General features: G+C 37.5%; 1 protein-coding gene across 7 annotated transcripts in view; it reads right to left on the reverse strand.

Moving 5' to 3' along the window:
* Positions 1-17,510, reverse strand: part of adam23 (ADAM metallopeptidase domain 23) — a 106,039-nt gene that overhangs the window by 61,133 nt on the left and 27,396 nt on the right. For all 7 annotated transcript variants that reach the window (XM_012970227.3, NM_001246206.1, XM_031892567.1 and 4 more), the window contains 3 exon segments: positions 10,499-10,562; positions 6,495-6,577; positions 2,159-2,222 (listed from right to left, as the gene is read on the reverse strand). In XM_012970227.3, coding sequence (XP_012825681.2) covers positions 2,159-2,222; positions 6,495-6,577; positions 10,499-10,562 — 211 coding nt within the window.

Here is a 17,510-nt window from a genome sequence, read left to right on the forward strand (position 1 = left end):
GAGGTTAGGAGCTACAAAATGTTTGCTAAAATTATCCAAGCATGGAACACTTAGCACCATGATCTATGCGGTTGTCAATATGATTAATACCCAGAGCCTCAAAATGTGCACCAAAGAGGCTAAATGCAATGTGGCAATAACAAAGTTAATTTATTTATATTTTTTGCAAGTTTATATTTTCTGCAGACAATATCAAAATGAACACATACAGATCATTGGTTCTGACAAAATATCATGGCAAATAGAAGCTGTTCAATTAATGTACTAGTATGGCATCCAGAATTCTCTGCACCTGTCTTCCAGATAAAGGGTCTTTTTCTGTAATTTGGTTCTCCATACTTTGTCTGCTAGACAACCATTTAAATATTAAATAAACCTAATAAGATTGTTTTGCCTTAAATAGAAAACAAAAACTGGAAGTTGTTGCTACTGTATGAAGATTTTTTATCCTGCCTTTTGATGTTCTCCATCTTCATCTAAATTCCTTCAGCTTAGGCTGCAAGAGAGGGGGTGTGTGGACTGTCTTACTCAGTGTACTAATTCTTCTGTTGTAATTTCAAGCAGTGAAATGCATGCGTAAATTACAAAGAACAAATAACACTGCCCACACGCCCCTCTCTCGCAACCTAAGCTTAAGGAATTTAGGCAAAGACAGAGAACTGTTAAAAGGCAGGCTAAAAAATTCTCTGTTCAAGGGCAACAAATGACTTCCGGTGCCCTATTGCCTTATTTGAAAAGACAGGAAGCAGAGTTTTAAAGTACATTTTGGAGAAGGGTAGAATAGATTTTTTACTTAAAAAAAAAATAGTGTTACTGTTCCTTTAAAATAGAGTTTATAATTGATGGCCTTCCCATAATTCAAAGATATTTGGATAACAGGTTTTTGTATAATGGATCCCATACTTGTACTGGATTTTTAGAACAAGCAACAAATTAAAAAAAAACTAAAATGGATTTATATTGATACTGGTATTATTATATTTTAGAATAGAATTCTTTTTCCCTAGCATCTGCTGTTTTGAGGGTACTTGGCACTTTTGTGGGACTTTAAAATGTACCTCGTGAATACTTATCTTTATGGCTGACACTTTAACAAGTCATGTCCCATAAGAGCCACTACTACCAAGCTGCCAAATTGCAAAGCTTTGTGTTTTTTTTATAAAATTATGAAAATTATACCTGTGTTCAACAAAATTCATGAGGGGCAGGAGGGGAAAGCATGTTGGTTTCCTGCCTTCTACCCAACCTCTAATTTGCTTTTCCTTAAGAAATGTAAAAGTAGCATCTCAACCCCATATATATTTGAGAAAGTACACTTTGTGAAGAACTGAAAATAGGTAAATATGACTACTACAAACTATCAATACAATACTTTGTCCTCAAAGCATGCACGTTACAAAATCTTTGGTTCCACATGTCTCAGTCTAGACATTTGTAGACACAGTACAGAGCTGTCAACCTGACAGCTTTTTGACTTGGGGGAAATGCAATTTTCCCCGATAATGGGAAGTGAGGCCACAGATGTTACGCGTGCTTCCAGAAGGATGTCATGCATAAAATTGCAACTGAAGCCGAAAAATTCTACCTGCGCATGCGCAAATGCATCAAATGACGTCACAGAATGCTTACTGAGCATGCACACTGAAATTCACTGCAAGACTTCATAAGAATGCTGCTGGGGGACAGGAGAATGGGGCAAAGCCTTCAAAATCAGGTAACTCCCGAAGAAATAGGGTGGGGGGGGTTGACAGCTCTGACAGTGTAGTGTGGATAAGCATAAGGCATGCAGAGACCCCAAAACAGCTCATATCATTTTTTTTTGCTTCATTTTACCTCACCTCAAAGCTTGCACAAATATGTATTTTACTGGCCTGGCTGGTAAAAATGATTTTAATACCAATGTAATTAATAGGCAAAATAACTAAATATATATTGTATAATGGATTATTACATAAACTGGTTGGTAAAATTGATGCCTGGCCAGTAAAAATGATGCTTAATGCCAATGTTATTAATAGGGAAAATAGCTAAAAAATATAGGAAGGCCAATATTTTTTTTTCAAGAAAAGGTGGCAACCCTATTTGGAAGGTATGCTGACTGGCATTTGGTTCCTACATCAATAGATTTGTAATAAAGTACAGAAACTTGCCAACTTACAGAACTGTGAGTTATATCCACTGGATGTATTGTGTAAGTATAGGTTCCATCATCGAACATTCCACTGAAAAATCAAGAAATTAAAGTTATGTTACAGACACTAAATGCTAGCAAGTTATTTGTAAAAAGTCTATTTTTTTTTTTTTTGCTAAATGCTGCATATTTTTCAGCCAAAATGAAATTATTGGTTCCTATGTACTGCTTGATTTCATTTTATTTCCCCGATTTAGAAAAGGAAAAATATGCATATAGTTACACAGTGTTTCTATATAGGTTACTGAGGTAAGTACAAAGAGGTAATTACACAAACAGTCTCCAAAAAGGTGCAAAGGAGCATCATATTTTTCTGACATTGTTCTACTTAAATGGGTTATGATGTAGTTTTACATTATTTGATTTTCATATTGGAGGCATGCTTTATTAAATCTGTTTAGCTTACTTACTGCACTATGCAAGCACAGAAAGGCATAATGCACCTGATACTTGGGGCCACATGACACCTGTCATAAAAGGCTGGGGCCCATTCTGTGTCTGTTATTAAATGCTCTGGCCCATGCTTTGCTTTTCATGAAATGATGGGGGCCACGCTGTGGCTGTCAAGAAATGATGGGTGCAAAGCTATGGCTGTCATGAAATGTTGGGATACCAAAAGATGTGCATATCCATGTATGTTCTGCCACTCCACCCAGGCATAATTTGACCATGGAGCTGTGTTTACGCCTGTTTGTTTGGCTGCGGATCATACGGAAGTTTGCAAATTTACAGTCTGTTTGCAGGTTCTCCGTAATAATAATAACATCCTCAATCTGTACTGTTTTCATTGTAATTCCACCCCTTCTCTATAAAGATTCTCATTCATCCAGGTCATGATATACAGTATCTAGAAGCATTAAGTTTTAAAACAACTAGACTTTTCTAAAAAAAAAAAAAAAAAAAAGCTCAGAAAAGTCCAGTTGTTTTAGACTTAATTCTACTAGATACCAAATTCCACCTCTTGCTCCACTTGCTCTGGTTATCTCGTGTTTAAGTCTTTAAGGGGCAACTGGCTGCACAATTTCAAAACCATCAGTGCTGCTCCATGTTTTGGATGGCAGGAAATCCATCCAGGTTGTTTTATGTGATTGCTACTCACTCAGGATAACCTTGGTGATAAACAGCCCTGCACATTGGAAACAACTCTGTAAGGTGCTTCCCTGGAATCCAGAACACAAAGCAGTTCTGACTACAGCTGGCAGCCATCTAAAGTTTTGTACATTGTGTAGCAAGTGGAGCTAAGCGGGGGAATCGCAGGTAGATGATTGTGTTTTTTATGAAAATGGGAAAGAGAAAGCATTTTGAAGACTTTGGTAAATGTATTTTAATTATATATTTTTTTATGCTTCCAATGTATTTTCTGTAAAATAAGCATATTGACTTCCTTTGAGGTCACAGGTCTTGCTTATCAAGCATTTTTTTTTAAAGCATTTAACATGCTGATCTGTCAAAAACTATTAAAAGAAAATACTTCTCATCTACAGTGAACTGCTATTTCACATGGCATAAAATACAGTCCCATTATGCAATTTCATTATAATACATTATCGAAATCCTAAATATATATATTTTTTTATTTTGTAAGTATCCTTGCTCAATTAACACCCTTCAATTTAAGAGAACCCTTTTTTAAATTCTGCTGTGTTCTCCTAGGATGCAGTCATCTTAGTGTTTAGTTTGCATTATAGAGCAATGACTATGTCAATATTACTGTATATGCAGAAATGGCAGTTTATTCCACTAGCATTAGGCATTTTAATATAGACCATTTGTAGCTATGCACCTTCCATGGAGTGTTTTCTTATTAAGTCAGTGTTAGACAGTTCCACAAATTAGCATGAAAGCTAAATCCAACAGATGTCACTATTGACCATGAAAATATCAATCTGAACTACTAATAGTTTTTCATGTCAGCAATGCAGTAATACAATTAGAGCTAGTTACAAGAAAGAGGCGAGGAATCATTGTCAATTTTTGAGTAAGGGTGCACAGTGTCAAAAACATGTGCTAATCACCATGTTATTCCCACTTGTCCTGTGTCCAGCAACTGAAGATGCAGGTCTGTCAAATTGGAATTGTTCTAAATTATGAGCAATAAAGCAAACAAGCATATATCTCCAGGGTCGGACTGGGACACTGGGAAAAATCCCGGTGGACCCCGGCTCTAGTGGGCCCCGGCGGCCCAGACCCGACCTTTGCCGGCGCTCCCCCTCCCGATCACTCCTCCCCTGACGCGTCAAATTTATGCGCTTGGGGGAGGACGCCGGGTGGGGGTTAGGGGGGCCCCTGCAGGGGGTAGGGGACGCGCCTGGCTGGGGGCACCTGCAGGGCCCTTGGGATGGGAGCCCCGTGGACCCTTCACCCCCAAGTCCGACCCTGTATGTCTCACTGGTTTCTAGGGGCTACTGTTTAAGCGAGGGGCAGAACTGACTTTGATATTGTAGGGGACTGGTAAACTATGTCCCTTTTCTACTGGCAGGCCCCTAGTTATTTAGACCCCTACAGGGGGTCCTTAAGATAGATGGAAAGTTAGTCCCTTTTTGTGGGTCAAAGCATGACCCCTATAGTTCAGCAGTTTAGCCATAAGGCTTGGCAGCCATGTGGATGGGGTCCATTTTGTTAGAGATCTCAACCTGTTAGAGATCTCCAAGGTTGGCCCAGACAGATCAGGCACATTATATTGTTGGTTGCACTAAGTGTGACAGATAGTAAGCATCTCTGGCTCTGACAAGGATCATAGAGGGATTATTATCCCCAGTGTACAGTTGCCCAGAGTAGGGTCTTTAGTGTACAGACTCATGGCTAAATAGTGAATTGCCTGGGTTCCACAGGGGAGAAGTGTAACCTAAAAGCTAGGAGTAACCCATTGTTGCCCCACAAGGATAGAGTCAATGCGACCAAGTACTGTGAGTATAAGCCTCACCTGTGATATGCAAAAGACCTGCATTGAAATTTGTTAATAATCATATGTGGATCTATTCAATAAATTAGTTCCTGTTTAAGTTCAAGAACCTCTGGCAGCCATTCTTATTGTGAGTTACAATTGCACAACACCTTGGCCTCCGACCTATGCGAGGGCTCATGCCTATGAGAAAAAGTCTCATACTGGGTAAAGTTTGGTGTATGGTTTGCAAGTACCTAATGTACCATAAGCTTACAATATTATGGGAAAAATTCACTTGAAAAGTAGGATTGCCTTATGGCATGGTTTATTAAAAGTAGCTGACAAAAGAATTAACCGGTAACAGAGCTATATGATCTGCATCCTAGATTTGCTTAAATGATATGTGTTTAGGGATTCAGTTTACTAATCCCAGCACATTATTTTTTATTTTAGTTTCTTTTTAAATATGGTAAAAATATCTGCCTTATCTGCAACTCTTGTATTTGCTTATAGAGAGAGGTTGGAATTATTTGGTCTTTGTGTTTTAAAGCTAGTTTTATGTTAAGCCTTTTTTGTGCAAACACAAAACACGGTTGCTTTCTATAGAGGCTCAGGTGTATAGTAAATGTATAACAAATTAAATCTCCATAGTTTTGCTTTAAAAAATGCATGCTATGTATTTGCATTTCAGTAAATGGAAAACAACAGCAATCAATGTCATGAGTCCATTATTCCGCAGCAAGAAAACTGAATCAGCCAGTATTCTCCAGCTTCCTTAGCTTTCAAGGCTGAATTATTAAAGGTGCCTGGGGACACTTAAGTTGTATTAACTCATGAGATGCCTTTTCTGATTTTCTACAACTCAGGCAGGGTACTCTTAAAGCTACCTTACTACAAAGCCTTAAATGAAATATTTTTGTTAATAATTTAACGGTCTGGTTTCCATGCTAAGTGAAAATGCTGACTATAACGTATTAGAGTGAACTGGTGATATTACAATATGCATCTATCACTGCATCATTCTTATTATTGCTCATTGACTAGTCACAGTATCAGAAATTAAATTAAACATTTGAATTTCCTTTCTGTCTTTCAAGACCTTTGGAACTATTTTCTTGATTGGCCTATTTAGCTAGTTTTTCCACTGGGTTAATTTTGCATAACAGTGTAGTACACCATAATTCTAAACAGTATTACAATGCTTTAACAAACGTGATGACAAATTACCCAAACTACATGCTTCAAGTCATAAGGGAATAATTGTTCCCACAACATATAGTGCATTCAAGGCCATCTGATGGCTGCAGATGTTCAAAGCTTAATGGAAGAATGCAATTATTTAAATGCTAAATACACACTGGGAAACACAACATCCTTGGAACTAAACAGTGGTAAATTATTAGGTCCATATTCTCTTACTGTAAACCATTGCATGTGGATATAGCCACTCTTGAGTTGTTGACCCCTCTGATGCTTCCATGGTAGTAGCAATGTTCTCCTCCCTGCAGAACAAACAACAATAGTTTGAACACTCTAAAAAATAAAACAGATCTGGCCTTACAATATTTTAAACCTAAAGATAGAAATACTACAGTAATACAACCAACTGCACCATAAGGAAGGTTTGCCATTTTAATTTAAAAAATACCATTTTAATATTCGGCTGTTTATAAATGAGAGGTCATCTTTAAACAATAATGCAAATATTTCACTGCTCAATAAAATCTGATTTTTATGGTATTGTGGGTGCTGTCCCTGGTTTGGCCTTGCACAACATGTATAGAGCCCAGAGCAGATGTGAACTCCAGGCCCTTCCCTAAGACAACTGTACTTAAACCTTTACATACTAGGGGGTTGATTTACTAAGACACGAATTCGAATCCGAATTGGAAAAATTCCGATTGGAAAACGAACATTTTGCGACTTTTTCGTATTTTTTGCGATTTTTTTCGGCGCCTTTACGACTTTTCGGAAATTATCGCGACTTTTTCGTTACCAATACGATTTGCCCGAAAAAACGCGAGTTTTTCGTAGCCATTACGACTTGCACGAAAAAACGCGAGTTTTTCGTAGCCATTCTGAAAGTTGTGCAAAATCTGGCGATTTTTCGGAGCGTTAAAACTTGCGCGAAAAGTCGCGCCTTTTTCGTAACGGTAAAACTTAAAAGGCGCGACGTTTCGCGCAAGTTTTAACTCTACGAAAAAATCGCGACTTTTCGCGCAAGTTTTAACGCTATGAAAAAATTGCCAGATTTTGCGCAACTTTCGGAATGGCTACGAAAAACTCGCATTTTTTCGCACAAATCATATTGGTAACAAAAAATCGTGATAATTTCCGAAAAAATCGCAAAATACCAATCATTACGAAAAAAACGCAATCGGACGCATTTGGCCCGTTCGTGGGTTAGTAAATGTGCCCCTTGGTATGTCATATTAAATAGAGGCTTCCAACCATAACCCTTTTCTTCTAATAAGGATAACCAGTTTTAACATACAGTAATTACATATTTAGAAAGTGTTGTTTTATACCTCCCAACATTTATAATTTTTTTAAAGAATTTAGACCAAGCCCTTAATCCACCCTGCTCATGCCCAATTATGTCAGACACTCTCCTGATCCACTAAAGCCATGCCCACTTTCCTGTAAGCCCACTCCTTTGGGGTTTCTGTGTCTTGCCTAAAAAGGACATATTATGAGATATGCCTTATCCCTAGTAGAACTCCTGGTACTGTATTTTTCTTTAAGAGGAACATGGTATGCAATGATTTTGCCAACTTGCCATATAGCTGTAGCTCTTTATGCATGGCAAAGCAATATAGAACTCTAGTATAATGATCACTAATATGGTTGTTGCACAACTTAAGATGCTTATGCGGAACTGTAGCTAGAGTCAGCTCCACTGGTGGATAATTTTCCTCTGCTAGATGAATAGCACCACAGAATCCCTACTACATATGTGCCATATTTTAGTCTGTCTTTAGATTTAGGCTCAGGGTCTCTGGCCCATAAATTCCTTGTGATGTTTTGGAAGCCATTACATTTAATATTGAATATTTATTTTCCATTTGTATAATTATATATATTAAAAGGTTAGTTCAGGTATAGGACCTGTTATCCAGAATGCTCGGGACCAAGGGTATTCTGGATAAGGGGTCTTTCCATAATTTGGATCTCCATACCTTAAGACTGCTAAGAAATCAATAAAACATTAATTAAACCTAATAGGATTATTTTGCATTCAGTAAGAATTAATTATATCTTAGTTGGGATCAAGTACAAAGCACTGTTTTATTTTTATAGAGAAAAAGTAAATCAGTTTTAAAAATCTGAATTATTTGATTAAAAGACAGGCTTTCCGTAATTCGGAGCTTTCTGGATATCGGGTTTCCGGATAAGGGATCCCATACCTATATTATCAATAAATGGAAAAGCACCATATACAGGTATGTAAAATATAAATGTATTTTTAAAAAACTGTGAACTCTGATACAGTTCTTAGCACAATACAAGTCCCTAAAATGGAAAACTGCACTGGTTAAAACACTGTACAAAAAGCACTTAACAGCACTTGTGTCTTGCTGCCAGGTGCCTGCTGAATCTTGCATTGTGCATGAGGTTAAAAGAACAGTTTGCAGAATGCTCAGGCACAAGGAAACCCTCTAACTTGCCATAAAGGAAAACATTAAATATATGGCATTTCCTTCCACCTGTGATTATCATAATTGCTTTTATTGTTCTTAAAAGAGAAAGAGAGCACTTGAAACTACAGAGCCAAGATTGCTAATTGCGCTCATTATAAGTGAATTAAGACTTTCATTGAACTACTGAAGACAGTGAGGTTCACTCTAGAAATGAAAAAAGCTTTTACACAACCTCAATGGACCCAGCTAATATCTTAGATGGCTTTGGTTAGTGGGCATTTGGCTGGTATAAGAAATGCGTTATTGTAAATATTATTCTAACTGGAAATGATTTTCAAAGGGAGCAAAATGTATTGAATGGGAACATGACAAAAAACAGAGAGAATAGTTAATTGAGAATTAATCAGAGCTTTCTATATCTTGTCTACTGTCACACTTGCTGTTGCTATGAATCTAATACCTCCAAGTATAATAAACCCAAGTAATAAATTTCAAGGTCTTAGTTTTAAAACAGTCTTGGTCCATTAATGCACTGAATACACAATTTTAAGATTTGGCTGAATACGGACTCCAAACTGAATATGAATTCTAATTGGCATATGCTAATTTGAAAAACTGCAGAAAAAAATCCACCCCCTCTACACACACACTTATTTTCTTATCCATCTAAAACCAAAGAAACCTCTTTAGAAGAAGCAGATTTTGCAATTTGCTTGGGGTTGCATTGCATGGCCCCTGGGAGATCATAACATATGCTTAAAATGTCACATAAAGGGGACAGACTATTGATCACAGCTGCAGCAGTTACTTTATAATCACCACAGTGGCTGTCTGGGGGCTCCCAGAGGCTACACAGTGCAAGGCTCTACAAACTGCTGACTAGATGATTCATGAGCAAAATAGGTACACGTTTTAGTGCAACCCGATTGTTTCAAAGGAAAACAGCCGGGGCATCTTTGTTGCAAGTTTCTCTAGGAGAAGGTCTCTGGCAGTTACAGCAGGCACAATCTCCTCAACACAGGTTACTTACAGTAGGTAATGCAGAATGACTGAGAGACATTTACACATAATCTTCCTCTTAGACTCCTGATTCAGCAACTGCAATGCTTGTGCTTTATTTAGCAACTCTGCAGTTTGGCAGCAAAATACTGTGACACAATGTACCAAATTTCATACACTTGTTCTTATCACTGTTTTATAGGAAAGATGAATGAGAAAATATTTGCAAAGTGTGATATAGCTTCAGAGGGAGTATCATAGCAACATTTTAGGACTAATTATCTTAATTTAATATGAACTTTTAAAAATAACAAACCTAGTAGAATAATCATTATTGGTTAAAGGGGTTGTTTACTTATCAATTCACTTTTAGTATGATGTAGAGAGTGCTATTTGGAGCAGCTCAGTTTGGAATTTCAGAGGCTATCTGGATGCTAGGGTCCAGTTTAATCTAGCAACTAGGCAGTGGTCTGAATAAAGAAAAGTAATACAAATTAATAATAATAAAATTGTAGCCTCACACAGCAAACGTTGGCTGCTAGAAAGAGTCAATACGGAACTATACAAAATAAAAATTAAAGACCATTAAAAAAGTTGCTAAATATAGGCCATTATATAACATACTAAAAGTTAACCTGAAGGTGAACCACCCCTTAAAGGAGTATTAGAATTGCATGCTATATCTTTGTGAAATGTGTTAGAGTGGCAGATATAATAACAAATAAATATAAACTGAAACAACCAGTGTGTTCCCATACTTGTGAATGATTTGAATGGCATTACCTTAGTTAATTTAGGTTTTCCGGCACTATATTCAATCTCTGAGTAGTCCAAGGATAACAGGCCACTGCAAGACAGGGGCAGAATTAAATGAGATTAACTAACCACCATAATAACAAAAACATTCTTGAAGTTTTTTCCCAATAAAAAACACATACAGCTATCCATTCCTAGTGTGGTATTTAGAGGGACACTAAACCTTTTTTAGAATTTTCTTTTTACTTGTCTGATGAAATTAATTAATAAAAGATGATATCCCTATTACAGAACATACATTCTGTGAAAGTTCCCTTATTTCCATAATCTAACTGGCAACTTTATTACTTCCCAAAAACATCCTTTCAATGAGAGGGGATTTACCTGGTGTCATGATCTGCTATGGTCAGAGTGTTAAAAAGGTCAAACAGATTACAATAAGTGACCAAGCAGAGGAGCACTGAAATAACATCTTAAATGTACAGTAACATCACACATGTTATCGCACTACTACATGTTATATTAATAAGCTGCTGTGAAGATATGAGGGCAGTCATTCAAGCTGAATAGGGCAAAAAGGTCATATTTATCCAGCAGATAACAGATAAACTCTGTAGAATAGAATGGGTCACTCTCAATTATCACAGTCACTCTCAATTATCAAGGGTTGAGGCATTTTAGTGCAATTGCGTAAATGATGTTGATTCTGTGTATAAGACTTGTAGTGAGGAGGGACCTTAGTCTTGCATCATAGCCAATGGACCTTTATTTAAAGGACACAGTGATGGAAACTAGTGGAAAGAGTAGCAATGCAATGACAATGCCAGTGCAACTGAACAACCACAATCATTAGGCTTATCCTATGAAACAGCATTAGACACATTTTGTACTACAAATTTGTTTCGGTTTCAGTTATAAGACTATGACATTTCCTTGTAGAAGAAAGGTTTCTCCAAAGGTTTCTCCAAAATGTAACATAATAAAAGATGTTTACAATTTTCTTAGTACAATTAATGACAAATGATCAGGTCATTTTTAATCATCTAGAACAGTGCTGTCCAACTTCTGCGGTGCAGAGGGCCGGAATTTCTCTCGCGTACATGGTGGAGGGCCACTAATGGAAGCCTCCCCTGTGGATAGCACAGCAACCCCCAAGCATATAATTACGCACCTTAGGGACCATTTATTGGCTATTTCAAACTGCTAACAAACTCCCAGAACAAACCCCTGCCATGTTCACCTCCCACAGGCAGCATAGGGCAGGCAGAGTATGGCACACACAGGCAGCACTCTGCCTGCCCTACCCTGCCTGTGTGTGCCATACCCTCCCTGCCCTATGCTGCCTGTGTGTGCCATACCCTCCCTGCCCTATGCTGCCTGTGTGTGCCATACTCTAAATGCCCTGTGCTGCTGTGTGTGCCATACTCTGCCTGCCCTACCCTGCCTGTGTGTGCCATACCCTCCCTGCCCTATGCTGCCTATGTGCCATAATCTGCCTACCCTATGCTCCCTGTGTGTGCCATACACACAAGCAGCATAGTCCAGGCAGTACCTACAATGTCTGAAGTGTGAACAATGGGGGTGATTACAGCCTGAGCCTGAGGTGTGAACAATGCAGTGGTTGAACAATGCAGGGATTAAAAAGTGTGAACAACACAGGGGATTGCATTTTTAAACAATACAGAGGGATTACAGCCTGAATCTGAGGTGAGAACCATGCAGGGGGCCAGTTAATCTCAGTACTGATTATTTAATTTAAAGCTTACACAAAGGTAAGGCATCAAAGCAGCCAGACATGTGGGGGGCCGCCAGTTGGACAGCACTGATCTAGAAGCATTAATCAAAAGGTAATAATGGTTTTGACATATCAGGCAACTCTATTTGGCAGCATAAGGCTTCCTAGGAACCACCTTTATATTGGGTACCAGTGGTGAAAATGCTTCTTACAGCAGTGGAGCCAAAGACACACAGAGAGCACTTTGTAATTACTTAGCAGTTAGGCATTTGATTTACTGTATTTTAAAGGGCTACTCTCTTTTTGCAATATATATATATATACATTGTTACTGTTTTTTTGTCCTGACGAAGGTCCCTGTGGGGGACTGAAATGTTGAGGTTTGCAATGTTCCTTTTTTATATTCTGTAATAAAATGTAATGTTTTGTACATACGAATTAAATCCTGTGAGTGCTGACACTTCTTTTGTTTTTTATATATATATAAAAAAGAACAAATTTTTTTTATTAATCCAACGTTTCGAACACTCCGAAAACACTCCGAGCGTATTTCGTACAATTTCATACGTTGCGACAAAATTTGACAAAATCGTATTGTCGCGCCGAGTACGAAAGTTTCGGATTCATTCAAGCTTCGTTATCGTGACTTTCCTTGGGCCAGGTTGGAGCTGCAGAGTGCCATTGATTCCTATGGGAGGCTTCCAAAATCAATCACAGAAGGATCAAAGTCGGAAAGGTTTTCCCGCTGTTTACAATCGTTCGGTGCAAAAATTTTGGATCGCCAATACAATATTATCGTGAATAATACGATTTTTTCGTAAGCATATTCGTGATATTTGCGATCTTCAGAAATTATTGTATCCAATCCGAATTTTTCCCATTCGGGATTCAAACTCGTGATTTCATGAATGTGTTCTTCTTCAGGGACAAACCAAAAGACTGTGCACAAACACCCACTACAAAAAAGGCGTCTGTAACCATGGAATACAATATAACGTATAACGTAACTTGTATGCAAAAGAATCAGCAGAATCAGCAGAAAAAACCAAAAGAAAAAACCTACCCGATGCGTCCTACCAAACAGAGTTAAATAAGCCAGGAGCTCACGGTAACCACCGGTACCAGTAAGTAAAAATATAATTATTTGGAGCCAAAAATTATCGCCGTTGCCATGGTGTTGACCCACGGTAACCACCAGTACCAGTACGGTACTTTTTGGCTCCAAATGATGACGTTTTTACTTACTGGTACTGGTGGTTACCGTGGGATCCTGACTTATTTAACTCGGTTTACGGATTTTTTTGTTATTTTTTAAGTCCCTGTGTAAGAACACAGGGACTTAAAAAAGAACAAAAAATCTGTAAACCGACATAAACTTCTGGCCAGCACCTGGGGCAGTTGATTGTTTGTAGTGCTCCTTTTGTTTCTATATATTATATATATATAATATTATTTCTCCTAATTAAATGTGTGCACATTGATTTATCTATTATAAATAACATGGAAAATTAAGGTACATTTTTATATGACATTAATTGAGAAAAATAAGATGTGGAATGTAACCCTTTACATAGCATAATGATAAAACAATGTTTAAGACAGCACTGTTGTTCTGGGCAAAAGAAACAAAATCTGATGGTTAGTATTGATGTGTATTCATTTTTTGAAAGGACAGTAACAGTTGTGAAATTGTTACACAGAGAATTAATCTTAATACAGCTGCCTCACAACATTCATAAGGAAATGTATTGCATATGACTGAACTATTGTAGCCACTGCTGACCGCCCGAACTTTCCTTCTGCTAAAAACATATCATCTGTTTTGTGTCATCCCTGAGGAACATACATTTCTACAGCTCAGCAATACTACAATAATTCCATTAGCTGCAACATATTGTTGCCATTTAGTATGCACAGTTTTACTCAAATGCAGCATATCCTTTGTTCCTAAACTTTTAAAGACTTTAGCGGCCAAATTGTTTATATGTTAATGTATATATTAATTCTGCATATAAAACCTAATATTATACAGTTCTGTTAAGATTGCTTTATCTGTCCTTTTTTAATTTTAGCTCCATCCAGGTCCACTGGTGATTTACTTGAATGTTTTTTGTAGGTTGGCCTGGTTTAAAAAAGGTTTTTTTCACAAGCTCTACCATTCTATTGCAACAATAAGGTGGAAACCAGCTATCTATGCAAGTTTTTTTTATTTCTTCACTGTAATGCTTCACTCCACTTTTTACACAGCATGATAAATATACCCCTAAATGTGGTTCAAAATGCATGCACATAATATATGTAATAGTCAAAATGATTTTACTGAATAAACCAAAGAGGAAATTATATGCTCTTAAAAATGAAAGCACATTTCACAAAATCCATATTGGCAGTCAAGCAGATGCAGTATTATTGTCCTGAAGTAAATATAGAGTTTCAATTCATTCATTTTATTGATTTACTGATTCGGTGCTAATTTTGATGGCTTTTTTGCTATTGTTCCTGGATCGCAAAGACCGTTAATAAGATAAACAGTAATGCGCCGGAGTTATTAGATCAGGCTCAATACAATGATTTAAATATACGGTAATTAAAAAATAGAACAGTGGTATATTGTTGGGCACACTAATATCAGCACCATATTATTATAAAACAGGTTTGAAGACCATTTATTGTGTCCCTTTATTGGACAATACTTAAAATAGCATTATAAAGAATGTACAAAATGTAAACATAATAACAATATTAACAAGTTTAAAATATGATGGGTGTCCTCCTTAATAAAAATGTACCATCTATGTAACTGGAATATGTTAGATTTTTTTAAAATGATGAATCAGTTAATAGAGCTTTTCCAGCAGAATGCTGCATTGAAATCCATTTTTCAAAAACACAAATAGATTTTTTTTTTATATTTAATTTTGACATTTTCATGGGGCTAGCCATATTCTTCATTTCCCAGGGTGCCACAGGCACGTGACCAGTGCTCTGATAAACTTCAGTCACACTTTCCTGCTGCACTGCAAGTTGGAGTGATATCACCCTCCTCCCAGCAGCCGAGCAGCAGAACAATGGGAAGGTAGCAAGATGGCAGCTCCCAGTAGATATCAGAATAGCACTGATTAGTATGAAATCTAAGTCCGCCAATAGGTTACCTGAAAGCTGTTTTGATGTGTAGCGCTGGTTCCTTCTGAATCAGTCACAATACACTGAGATGGCACCTACACACCAATATTACAACTAAAAAAAAATTATTTTTGTTGGTTCAAGAATAAACTTTTAGAGGGAATTATTTGCTATGTAAACAGTGTAATTTAGAAAAGTACACCATAAAAATCATGACAGTATCCTTTAACATGCTTTTAAACTGTGAGCAATTGCACAATAATAATAATAACATGTTCACAACACTCCTCGGGAGTTCAAATGAGCCCTTCTCTAAGCCTTTATATAGGTTTAAATTCCTGCTACGTGGGCAATATCTTCCATATGAGTTGTAGTTTGACTATGCCTAGCCATAGAGGAGGACTTATTGGAACCTCGGTGGAGTGTTGTAAACATGTTGTTGGTATTATTGTGCAATAGCTCAGTTAAAAAGCATGTTAAGAAACTTTGTGACATAGGGGGACATTTACTAATCCATGAACATCTGAAAAGCGTCCGAATGCGTTTTTTTCGTTATGATCGGTATTTTTGCGATATTTTCGTCACCATCACGACTTTTTCGCAAATTGTCGCAACTTTTTCAATGCCGTCGCGAAATAATCGTACTGTCGCGCAGAGTACGAAAGTTTCGGATTCATTCAAGCTTCAGTATCGTGACTTTCCTTGGGCCAGGTTGGAGCTGCAGAGTGCCATTGAGTCCTATGGGAGGCTTCCAAAATCATGCAAAGGTTTGGCCGCCGTTTACGAGCGCTCAATACGAAAAAGTCACGACAATTTGCGAAAAAGTCGTAACGGGACGAAAAAGTTGCGTCAATTCACGAAAAAGTCACAAGGGCGACAAAAAAAAATTGCAAAAAATACAAAAAAGTCGCAAAATGTTCGTTTCCAATCCGTTTTTTTCCCATTCAGGATTCGGATTCGTGGATTAGTAAATCTCCCCCATAGAGTAATCACACAGTATGCCAGTTACATAGATGGAAATAGCACAAAATACCGGCACAACAGGATTTGTTTTAGCGGGATAAACCCTGCTGATTTTAATAGTAGCAAACCATGTAACGTTTCGGGGCATGTCTGACGAAGGGGCATGCCCCCGAAACGTTACATGGTTTGCTACTATTAAAATCAGCAGGGTTTATCCCGCTAAAACAAATCCTGTTGTGCCGGTATTTTGTGCTATTTGGATCGTGGTGGAGAGAGCCGACGTCTCTCTAAATACTGTGCACCAGGTGGAACAGAGTGGAAAGGCCAGGGTGTGCTGGTGAGTGTGGATTGGTTACATAGATGGTACATTTTAATTAAGGGGAAGCCCTTTGTATTTTAAACTTGTTAATATTGTTATTATTATTTGAGTATTGCCAAATAAAGGGACACATAAATGGTCTTCAAACCTGTTTAATAATAATATGGTGTTGGTATTAGTGTGCCCAACCATACACCACTTTTTTAATACAACAATTTTCTTTATTACACTATAAACAGCACTTTCATCCTGGACTTAAAATCATTTTGTGTAAAGCTTTTTTTCCACCCCACTGAATTTTAAACTTAGTTTGTAACAATACGTTTTACTCTTAAATAAACAGCTATTTTTAAAGTTTCAAAATATGGCAAAATCAAGCATAAACAAATACTGTAAGTAACCCTTCTTGTAACTTTTAAATAATTCTTTGTTGTATCACTTATAGACAGATAATGGTTTTACGTCTAATGACTACAGCATATGCTTGGTGTATTACATACAGGGAGCATCATCAGCGCACAGGGATCTTTTGAAAATTAGTACTGATTCAGTGTATAATGGTTGCCAGGAACGGGCACTAGCCCCAGTTTTATGCCTCATATAGTCGTATACTGTAGTTACATAGGATTGAAAAAAGACCAGAGTCCATCAAGCTCAACCCTTCCAAGTAAACCCAGCACACACAAAGTTATACTGACCTATCTATACACTCACATACATAAACCATACCAACATCAATACTAACTGTAGATTTTAGTATCATAATAGCCTTGGATACTATGCTTGTTCAAGAACTCATCTAGGCCCCTCTTAAGGGCATTAATAGAATCTGCCATCACAGCATCCCTAGGAAGGGCATTCCACAGCCTCACTGCCCTCACCGTGAAAAACCACCTACG

This window comes from Xenopus tropicalis, chromosome 9 (assembly GCF_000004195.4).
Source record: "Xenopus tropicalis strain Nigerian chromosome 9, UCB_Xtro_10.0, whole genome shotgun sequence".
In the NCBI taxonomy this organism is placed as follows: Eukaryota; Metazoa; Chordata; class Amphibia; order Anura; family Pipidae; genus Xenopus; species Xenopus tropicalis.